The sequence below is a fragment of the Lissotriton helveticus genome, chromosome 10 (assembly GCF_964261635.1).
Source record: "Lissotriton helveticus chromosome 10, aLisHel1.1, whole genome shotgun sequence".
In the NCBI taxonomy this organism is placed as follows: domain Eukaryota; kingdom Metazoa; phylum Chordata; class Amphibia; order Caudata; family Salamandridae; genus Lissotriton; species Lissotriton helveticus.
In genome coordinates, this window is record NC_136071.1 from 234,341,533 (window position 1) to 234,353,419 (window position 11,887).

Here is an 11,887-nt window from a genome sequence, read left to right on the forward strand (position 1 = left end):
TAGAAGAATGACATCTATTTTGTGACGTACCAAAGTATCTCCTCATTAAGGCCTCGTTTAACACTGTCAAGATGGTAGATCCAGAAGGTTTCGCGTTTCTTCCGAATGCTTTCAGTTGATTGGCCTGTAATGTCTCTTCATTGCATGCTTTATTAGCCCAGAGGAGGCCCCGCTAGGACCCGCTCTGCTCGAGTCCTGACGCAGCCCTCGGAAGCCCGGGGACGACAGGGGTCTCGGGTGAGCCTGAGGGCAGGGCTTCGGATGAGCAGAGCTGCAGTGATACGGGACGATGGCTCTGTGATGCCTGGAGGCTGTGGGCCCTAGACGAGGCCATGGTGCCGCTTTCACGGTTACATACCACAACGAAGTGCTGGGAGGCTCACATCAATGATCTGCGTTGCGATCTCCCCACTACCAAGAATGCAGAATCGAGACGCATTGCGCAGACCTTATTGCTGTCCCGTATAGAAGACTTGAAGTGGGCATGACTGCCCCCCCGCCCCTCCCCATCATATAGAGGTTGGGGTGCGGGAACATCTAAAGGCGCATAGTCTGTAGGAGACGCTGAGGAGACAGCTGTGCTACCCCACTGCCTACATGGAAAACTAGCCCAGGAATGCAGATGGATGTAATCCAGTGCTTACAGCTACCACAGTAAAAACCACGTGCCGTTCCTGCTAAGTGGATTTACGCAACCCCCTAATGTGGGGACCGAATTTCTGACCTCTAGCGTTTCTAAGGACGCTATGACGCGTCGGGCTGTCTTTACACCTGGTGCTGCTACTCACTGCCCTACTTGGTGATGAGCCGCACTGATCCCAAAGAATGCCAGCTATCCTTCAACGCCCCAAAGACCCCCAGGCGTGAAGAAGCGAAGGGTCCGCAGAAGGCAGAGGCCCCTCCACTGGATGGCACTTTGGCAAACATGGCAGAGTTGCGGGCCAGTTTCAAATCAGTAGATACACGGCTGGACACACAACCCGCCTGGAAGACATGCACGCCTGGATAGAGCAGCAGGAAACCCGCATAGATGAAGTGGAGCAGTGAGTGTCTGGCTTGGAAGATCTGCAGCCCATGACCAGTAAGAGGCTGGAGAGAGCCAAACGGCTGCTCAAAATGGTTGCCTCCAAGGCCGAAGACTTGGAGACAAGGTCAGGCCGCAATACAATAGTCATTGCTGGAGTCCACAAACACTGGCCCCATGGCCAGCTATGTTGAGCAAGTCCTAGTAGATCTATTCGACTGGTAAGCTTTCTCCTCAACTTTTGCGGTGGAAAGGGTTCACAGATCATTCAGGCCGCGCCCAGCACCTGGCACATCTCAAAGACTAATCATAGCTAAACTACTTAATTACCATGACCGCGATACGGCACTTCGGCTTGCTCGTGAATGTGGGACATTCACACATCAAGGCTCAGATGTGGCTTTCTTCCCAGACTTTACACCAATGGTGCAGGAGGCGCGCCATTAATTTCGGGACACTAAGCGTACATTACAGAAGAAGAATATGCGCTATGCCATGCTCTATCCGGCGTAACTACGTATTCAAGTTAATGGCAAGATGCAGATATTTGACTACTGGAGGAAGTGGCTAAATTCTGGAAACCACATCATGTCAAGAACAAATCCGGAGCGAGTAGTGAGGAGGCGATGCGGTCCCTGTTAGAACACACTGGCCCATACATTCTTACTGGACTTATCACAATTACCTAGAATGGCTGATGTGACCAGACGCGCTGGAAAGTATTGGCCACCCGGAGACTAAAGACCAATTATCAAGGGGTGGTAGGGAGGAAGGTATCCTGTACATACTACATTTATATGGCTGTTCCTAATCACTTTAAAACAATTGGTTTCTTATAGGTGGACTCCCAAGAGTGGTGCCTCCCCCCTAGGACTTTTCCTACAGTTCTGATTTGAAATTTCTTACCGGGAAATATGGAGGGATTTACCCGATGCTTTTTTAAATGCATCTGATGTGGGAGGTGTATTTGGGTTGTTTGTTCAGAAAGTATATGGTTACAAGTTTTATTAAGCAAACACAAGGGGATGATGGACGGAGCACTGAAACTTTTCAGACACTCACCCCAGTCACAGATCTGAGTTGAATCCATCATAGTTCTTTAGCTCAATTCACCACCTCAGTTCAGACCCAGCTATATGCAAATCAGTCTTGAGCCTGTGCCTCAAGGGTACAGTCCAGCCAAAACTGCCAAGCCAGGTCTTCCTTTAACAGGAAACAAGCATCCTGGGACCTGTTTTGGGGTAACACCCCTCATCAGCCAGGCTAGCTTGAATCTAGTGAACCCCCGCATTTACAAATATGGCTTTTTTTGCATTTCAGCAAGGCTAGCTTGAATCCACTGGCAAAGTGAGCAAGGGACCCACGTCTGGGCATACCTTGCCATATTAGGGCCAACAAAGCAAACACAAGGAGATGATGGACGGAGCGCTGAAACGTTTCAGACACTCACCGATCTGGGTTGAATCCATCATCGTTCTTTAGCTCACTTCACCACCTCAGTTCAGACCCAGCTCTATGCAAATGAGTCTTGACCCAGTGCCTTATGGGAACAGTCCAGCCCAAACTGCCAAGCCAGGTCTTCCCTGAACTGGAAACAAGCATCCTGGGACCGGTTTCGGGGTAACACCCCCCCACCACCATGTGAGAGGCAATAATTACACTCCTACTCAAACCCAGCAAGCCATCTCATGGCTGCGCGTCTTACCTTTATCGCTATTAGACCACGATTACAGCCCGTGTTCTTGCCACCCATTTAACTTTATTGGTGGACAAGATAGGTTGCCCATTCCAAGCGGTATTTGCCCCTAATCGGTTCACTTCAGTGAATCTCTGCGCAGTGTTAGTAGTTCTTAATCCGCTAGAGCCCACATTTCCTGCTGCTGCAATTTTGCGCTGAAAAGACATTTGATTCATTAGAGTGATCCTTCATGCATGCCACATTATGGAAGCTTGGGATCCCAACTGGCTTCTCCAACCTAATTTGTCTGCTTTACACTGGCTCAGTTATATTTATAACAACAAGGGACCCCAATTGAGTCAGCAAGGGACCTTGGGGAACTAACTTTTTCAAACAACAACGGTCCCACGCATTCATTAATACAAGAAACAATACATATAGACAAAATCCGTTCTATATTCCGAGTGACATGTCCAGCCGGACAGAGGTCTTCAAGTTTACTAAATACACAATTCAATTCAGAGAGAATACCTTCAACTAATCACCTGTGTGGTACACAAGCCTGTGCCCAACACTAACAGGTCTTAATACAGAAGGTAGGTTTACAAACAAAGAAGGCTTTAAGGCACACAAACGTTTTCTGTGTAATAATTGCAGTTATACAGAAAAATCAAGTAAACACCATTACATCACATAGCAATCACGTTTTGTATAAGGTGTTACAAAGGTCGACGGCGTTTTGGTCCCCCTATTAGTTATAGGGACCATCATCAGGACATTAGAATAATGCCTTAACGTTGTTAGCCTCTAAGTACCCGGGCACTAGTATATGGCCGGCAGGAAGGGGTACCAGGAAGTGAGTAGTCCTGGAGAGGGCAGCCCACGGTGGGGTGCTATGCGTGTCGCGGTATATAAACCTGTTCCAACGGTGCCAGGAAACTGACGGATTAGTCGGAGTTCAGTGAATGCCTGGCTCAGTAGCACGGCTGCAAGTAAATGGTGAGCTAACTGCAAAATTCAGACTCACACGGGGCACCCAGTAGGGTTGTCCGTTATCGCTCCTACAATGTATTATCGCTATGGAACCCCCTTGCATGACACTTCCAGGAGTGGCACCTACAGGGTGTACTGCGGTTTCACCGTGGGCCCTACTTGCCTCCTTCTATGCGGATGATGTAATGCTATTTGTCAGAGAACCGGCATATAACCTTCCCCCTCTGCTCCAGCGGGTGGTACGCTTTGGAGTCTTTTTCGGTCTTGCCCCTTACGCCGGCTACCACTCAATTCACCATAGACTTCCTGCTGTGTTGGTGCATTGATCCTCCCAATATCTGGGCATTTTCCTACGCCGAAGTGCCCCTGATGTGATTCACCTTAACTACGGACCGGCGATAGATAAGCTTACAACACTGGTTGAACAGTGGATTAAGCTTCCACTCTCAATAGCAGGCAGGATCCCCATCATTAAAATGGTGGTCCTCCTGCTATTCTTAGATCTGTATCTTAATATCCCTATCGCCCTTACAACAACATTTTTGGAAACACTGCGCAGACTACTTATTCGACTTGTATGGGCCGGCAATCAACACTGTATTGGATGGAACATGCTAACTATGGCATATCAGCGCAGGGTTTTCGGGGTCCCAGACTGCTACTTGTATTATTTGATAGCCAAAATACACTTTAAATAGTTTTGGTATCATCCAGATGTCCGCTTGCAGTATTTGAAACCGGAATGCACGCAGGCACGCCCATACACGCTCTCCGCTATTATACCCCAGGGGCTACCCCAGAACCCAGCTAAGATACAAACCTTGGAAACCATGTTCTGGGCTTGGACCAAATTACAAATATATCTACAGGCAGACTGTCTATACTTCCCGCACATACTGTTGCAAGATAACCCCTGGCTATCCCCAAGGAAAGAAACGCTAACTAAGTGGACATTGGTTTGGGATGGGATACAGACAATAGGTGATCTTTGTAGAGATACAAAATGGCGTACAGTGGCTGACATAATAACAAACAGATGCATCCTGTATGGACAAATTCATACTACACAGAGTATGTAGTGCCATCAACCGGGGACCCCCATCTACCCCACAGGAACCAGCAGACTTCTCATGCTCATTATTACAGCGACAGACGGTGCGCATCTTGTTTCACAACTTTATCATTTAGCCTTAACACTGCATCCCAGGTTTGGGAAAAAGCACTTGTGGCCTGGTAAGGAGATCTTTGATTCTCCCTACCAGACCTGACTTGGTTATATTGTTGTGAGCAGAAGTGTTACGTCTCAAATAATCATCGGCATAAATTGCTACATTTTAAATATTTACATAGAGCATACTAAACACCATACCTACTAGCCAAGATAGATCCAACCAGAGCACCCACTTCTTCAAGATGTGCCATGGAGCAGGTGGACTTCTCGCACCTGGTCCAGAACTGTACACCTATATTGGAGTATTGGGGGAAGGCCTTCCGCCACTTATCCCTGGTGATCGATCACACATTTCAACCTAAACCGCTGACAGCCTTATTGGGCTATGTTAAGCCGCTACATGCGAGGGTGAGACGATTCACTGCCAACGCCTTGCTTATTGCCAAAAGGCAGGTTTCGTTACTCTGGGGAGGAACACACATCCCAACGGTGATAGTCTGGATTTGTGATCTAATATGCTGCAACACCACTAGTGACATAGGCTCATGCCTCACGTCCAAAAAATATATGGCAGCCAATGACGATTTTGAGTGAATTATTATTATATTTTTTTAGTCTGTTTATTGCATTTCAAAAATAATGAACGCCAATAATGCTTTACAAAATGTCTGCGTCAAACCAGCCACTTACAAAATGTGATCAATCAACACCACAAGGAATATACATGACATATCAGATTGTTTTGTCCGGTGCACTCCGATTTTGACAAGGCACTTGCATGTATGATGTTCAGTCCACCTCAACCTGCGTATCAGCAATGAATTGCCTCTGTAGGAACTGACACTGTGGCCCAAGATTTTTAGTGAATTATATGCGTAAAGTATCCCCATTGTATCAATTCCTAAGCTTTTGTCCTCGACAGGGGGTAGGGATCGTAATGGCCCTGGCACACAAGACCGGGGTTTTGGCAACTAACTAGCTGGAAAGATGTCGGCTTCTAAACGCAGGCTGTATGTTTTTAATGCTGGTATAGACAATGTAAACGAAGGTGATCCCTCTTCTCTCAAAAGAAAAAAATCCATTTCAACTCTAGCACATTGGATTCTTAAATCAGCTCTTTCGTCTACTCCTTAAAATGGTCATATTCTTGATGGCCTAGTGACCCGAAGGAAAAATGGATTCCGTCTCGAAGCTGCAGCAAAGGCTTGAACTGCCCAGCAGTCAAAGGGACTTTTACGGCAGCATGGATATCATGCCACATTCTGTAAGGGGCTGCACTGAAATTGAACCTCCAGGTGATTAGCTTTGGTTAAAAAGTAAATTTCATATATATGATATTATATTAATAAATTGGAGTTATCCAGTAAAAGCCTGCAAACTTTGAAAATGTCATTAAAGTCTGGGGTTTATAATAAGTTCTAGAAACCATCATGCATTATTCTGTTTGCCATGTGCTGTACACTTTAGAAAATTCAGCTATGGTAAGGGTGAGTGGCAATGCATTCCTCTTGCATGAGCCAGTTCCTTGTGCTAGGCTCTGCATGAAACCAAATGTTAAATGTATACATCTGTCTTAATGGGCATATATGGAAGTGAGAGAGGGAGAGGGAAGGAAGGAGGGATGGGGAAATTAGAGACCATGACACCATTCAGTACCAGCTACGTATCCAATCTGTGTTCAGTGCAGCACTCTGGCCACAAAGAAATTTCTGATATGGGTATGAAACAGTGGTGCCTGGTCACACTGGCTTTAGAGAACACAGAAATAATTGAGTAGGTCATACTAAGGTGTATGGAAAGTTACAGTAAGGCTGTGTGAATTAAAGGCCCAGGGGATATGGAGGAAACATAAATAAAATACAATTATTTTGGGGGATGCAGGGAGTGAATGTGCAGTAACATGGGAGGGGAATAGGGTTATATGGCTTAGAATTTGGAGTTCCTCCTAAGGTAACAACAGTGTAAACTAAAAGCAGTTTAGACTTTTTGTTTTAGAAACAAACATTACAGACATTGAGATTCCAACAGTTTTAACCAATGTGAAAAATCAGGACCCCCCTGCTAGTGCTAACTCTCAGGGCAGGGAAAATATACTGTAAGTAAAGACTCTAGGCAGCCAATATTAAACTACAAAGTTTATGATATGTGTCCGTTAATATGAAAACGCGAGTGGTGACGCGAGTTGCGCGCAACGGGAAAAAGTGCTGTGCACGTCGCGCGCGCTTATGGGCGTAATAGCAAGCTGGTGGCCGGCCTGGGTAGCACTTTTAAGCCACCTGCTAAATTTCTCGCAAGAGCAGCGCATGCACTGACTCTAGCGAGACCTAAAAACCAACTTGGAGGAACAAAGGTAAATACAATTTTAGTACTCCCAGCACTTGTAGTTTGTCAGTGAATGTGCTTGACAAGATTACTCCTGCGTTTGGGAAGTACGAAGGGGAAAGGTATCAATCTCTACCTGTTTTGAACTTAGTGTCGGTAATAATGGCCCAGCAAAGAAAAAGTAGTGTTAAAGGTTTGTGATCTACAGCGGCAAGTGAGAGTCCCTACTGCTGAGATGAAGTGGGACAGCAGGTGTGGCTTCTAGTAACTGGAATCACTGGGGAAATGAGCTGACCATAGTGCTGGTGCTCTTTTCATGCTGCCACTCTTTGAATCCTTGAAAATTAAGAGCACCTCTGAAATCACAAGTGCACTTTCCCTGTTAACTTTGCTTACAGCTTATGTGCTGCAACTATTCTTTTTTGATGCTGTTTGCTGAAACTCGATATGTTTTGAGTCCCAATATCGTTTTTAGGTTTTGATTTTGAATTTACAGCTGTCAAACATAGCTATTGCCAACAATATACAAAGAGTGGTCATTGGGTCCACTCTTTTCGACCATTGATGTTTTTCAACCAGATTTTCCCAGCCATTGGCTTGAGACTCTGTCACTCAAATCTAAGTTCAGCAGAGTATTCATATGTCACCTAATGCAATTGGCTGTTTGGGTGAATCCTTCCACTTTTGCTCTAGTGCTTGCATTGAACTGAGTACAGACTCCTTTACAACAGTAGCCCCCTCTGTCTACTCCTATTGGCTTCATCCTTTCTGTTTTGCGCTAATGTCCCGACTACTTGCGTGAGCACAATCATCTGAGACCTATTGGCTTTACCAGTGCTTGTTTGTATTTCTGTATGGTAACTGAGTTCTGCTGCACAAGTAAGCAGCATGTTGTCCTTCTATATCATCAACAACTAGGATAATAGTACTAATGACAGGTGCATGTCACTTAGCCTGTGTGAAATAAACATGTGGTCTGCCCTTGTTCTGTGTACCTGTGGTAGATACTACTTGCTAGAGCAAATTCCTGCAGTGTTGTTGAGGATGGATGCACAGAATGGTGACAACTGCACATCTGATGAGGAAATATCTCCCTTAACCCCTTCACAATCCTCACCATCCTGGGCCCTATCAATCACACCAGTTAACTCTCTACCGTGCCCCTCTACGACTCCGTCAGAAAACTCTTCATTCAATTTCATTCCTGCCTGCTTTGAACCAATCTACCACTACAAGCTTTTTTCTATACCTCCCGTGATGACACCCTCGTTTATGATTTGCTCATACTTGAACTTGTTCCTACTTCACCAAACAAATCATCTCTATTATCGTTTTACTCTCTGCCGAACCTTAATAAAATGTTTTTTATACTTGCTTTGCTTTGTATTGTAAAGTGCTCTAATACCCTACCCAGGGTCTTGTTCGCGCTACAGAATACACTAAATAAAGAAAATCTGCTTCCCATGCTGTCTGTCCTATGGATCTTAACGTTCAGTGCTTTTCACAAGCTTCTTCGTTTTATAAAGGTGTAGTGTCTGGCCTTGCTTTAACTGTAAATCTCTGCACGTTTTCAGTTGTGTTTGTCACTTAACTCATACAATAAACTGCAATATTCAAGAAGGGAGGCGGGGTGTTGTCGTAGTTGAGGTGCAGGCTTTGGGACCAGAATGCCTGATTTTGATGCTGTATACACCACTTCACCATATCTGTAAATTTCTTAGAATTTTCTTTGACTCGCTTTGCCTCGAAACAATTAAAGCGCAGACACAGGAGCAACACCATTAGTAGGTTCTCGCTTTAAAAAATGTACATTTAAGTTTATTTGGTGGAGCATTGTTGGGATGTACTGTTTCTTGGTTTACGGACTGGAAAACAGGGGTTTGAAATTCCCCTCAGAAGACTACACAGAGTCAAGCAATGTACTGATTGTACCAACCAGAGGAGACAAACATGCAGTTCTGTCACACCAACTCCCTTCCAGACTACACTCTTGGCTAAGTTGCAGAGGGTCTTGCTAATTTAAGAAGGTGGTGTATGTTGACCCTGACTTGATTTCTTGCTGTATTTTTGTTCTATTACTTTTGTTTGTGTTTGATATGATTGTTTTAGTAGTCTCAAAGTAGCAGAGACCTATGAAGAGTATCAGTTTATTGACTGGGTGTGTATTATTTCTCTTCAGATCCAGCACTGGGGTAACGTGGAGTGGGCCCATGACTATGAACTCCAGGAGTTGCGTGCCCGAGCGGCAGCTGGGACTCTCTTTGTACACTTTTGTTCCGAATCCTCCAACATAAGGCACAAGCTTCTTCAGAACTGACGCAGAGTACCTAAAGAGACTCAGTGCCAAAAATCTAATCTGTCTTCACAGTGGTGACTTGTGGCCCTCGCAGTCCTGACTTGTCATTTTGTTTGAGCTGTCCAGGCAGCTGTTGCTAGTAATTCAGCAGACACTGGTTCAAGAGACCATGATGGTGCCAAAGGCAGACCTAAATAAAGGACCATCCTTGCAGGCACAGAGCAGCACTGAATGACTTTACCACTGAGGAGAGATCTACTCAAGTCCTTCACAGCAACAGGATGCCAGTTTTACTAAATAAGGGCGCTATCACCAACCGAGTGATATCCTACATGACGAAAACTGTATTTCCATTGCCTTCTCCATGCCCTTATTTTCGTGTCTATTACTTTTGTTTGTGTTTTATTTGCTTGTTTTGGTAGTTACTGCTTAGCAGAGTGCTGTAAGACGTGTCAGTATATTGTATCAGAATAGTGACTTGGTGTATAGCTTTTCTCTTCAGAGCATCCTTGGGTTGTAACCTATCACAGTGGGGTTGAGAATAGGTAGAGACAGCTTATTATGACATTCCTCTCTGATGGATTTAGGAGCAGTGACAAAGCCCTCTGCATCTCATATTCTGTTTATTAATAGCGAATATTCTCTGCAAAAACAGGTGAAGTTGGTTCAGTTAATGACCCCTCAATTAGAAGAGAAAAAAACAAAATTTCTTTGATCATATTGATTGTCCTAACCTTTTCTTACAATGTGGTGGATAAAGCCTCTTACTCAATTTATGGGCGGTTCCATATATCCTGCATTACCTCCATACATATGCTCAAAATAAAAAACATCACTGACGATATAGCAGTGCAACTCTTAAATCACTTTTGTCAGATGCAGTATCCGACTTTTTCCCATTAGGTTCCTAGCCAATTTTCAGGCACTTAAAAGGTATTAACTTAGGTTATTAAATTCTGAGTGCCTCCAACTGGCCTTGACTGTAGATTAGGATTTTCTATCAGTTTAGCTTTGAACGGGAATGTCCTTGCTGCAATCCCAAGCATCTCAGAAGACCTTGATTTTACTTTCCTAGTTGCTTCTCTATTCACTGTAATGTACAGTAGAACCTCTTCCATTATAAAAGCATAAAACATATTTTTAATAACACCAAGCAAAAAATGATACACTAAAGTCAAAGGCAGTTGGATTGCATTACTTGACAAACAGCTGGCAATTGTCCTTTCAGTGAGTTGCTAGGGAGGATTTTATGCCCTGCCATGTAAAAAAGCAATCTGTCAGTAATGTTAAGTCGTTAAGATGGTCTACCTACCTGGTCTTTACTGCCAAGGCGCCAGCTTCTGTACACGCTATCTGGCAACACCGCAATGCCCACCGCACCCTAGAAGTCACATTGGGCCGCGGTGATAATCAGTCTACCTGAAACGTGGGACACATAGAACCACGCCACTCAATTCTTTAACTTAAGTACACTGAGTGTGCATTACGGTTCCACTGCGGCTTGGGACTCACTATACACCTCGATATACTAACATAATCAGCTGAACACTAGGACAACACGAAGGCTATACTACCCCGATATTTGCAGGAACCTGACCGCATAAGAGGCAACTTGTCACAAGGGGCGGGCCTCACCTTTTTAAACCCACCTTTTTAAACGCACCACGAACCACAGACGTCTCTTTGGGACATGGAGCCACCACCATCCTTCATCCATCCCCTTTTTTGTTTATGCATCATAGCTGTTGAAACACACCATAAGTCGCAAGCCTCTAACCAAGGTTTCCTCCTACAACTAGCCAGATGTTGGATGACTAAACCCGCTGTATTACCCGCCGGATACTGTTGTTGTCTGTATACATTACCCTTTAGGTGAGTCAGAAGCCTTTCCACCATTGATGTTGATGCTACGTTTATGTCTCTAACCTAGAGTTTTTTTACAGTTTTTACAGTTGCCCACAGGAGCATACCCACCATGTTGCTCACTAAGGTTTTGCATGAAGACATGTTCAATATTGTTGAACTCACATGCTAGCAGCACCTGTTCTAGCATGACACTAGGAATGTACATTACCACCTATTGTTTTTATCCAATACCTGTTGTGATTTGCTACTTTTCTCCCAATCCAGGTAGATGCAGCCCAACACAGGTATCACGCAGGAAACACCATTTTTTCTGCATACGTATTAAACTTGAATGTATTCTGAATAATAGATACCAATCATACTGACGTAGACAGTTGATAATTGAGTTATACTTGTAGGTCCTGAAGAATCGCTAGCCACTGCACTAGAGCGAGAAACATGTCGACCAACTACAGCACACACTAATTCGTGATTCGTAAATTGAAAGCATAATATTCCAGCGAGTACCGGTAAGATTTTGTTTTTAACTAAAGCAGG

General features: G+C 44.6%; 1 protein-coding gene across 2 annotated transcripts in view; it reads left to right on the forward strand.

The window, feature by feature from the left end:
* Positions 1-10,345, forward strand: part of ATPAF2 (ATP synthase mitochondrial F1 complex assembly factor 2) — a 178,461-nt gene extending 168,116 nt beyond the window's left edge. For both annotated transcript variants that reach the window (XM_078665194.1, XM_078665193.1), the window contains exon 9: positions 9,368-10,345. In XM_078665194.1, the coding sequence (XP_078521320.1) occupies positions 9,368-9,505 (138 nt within the window). In that variant the 3' untranslated portion in view covers positions 9,506-10,345. The remainder of the gene's footprint in view (positions 1-9,367) is intronic.
* Positions 10,346-11,887: the final 1,542 nt, after the last annotated feature.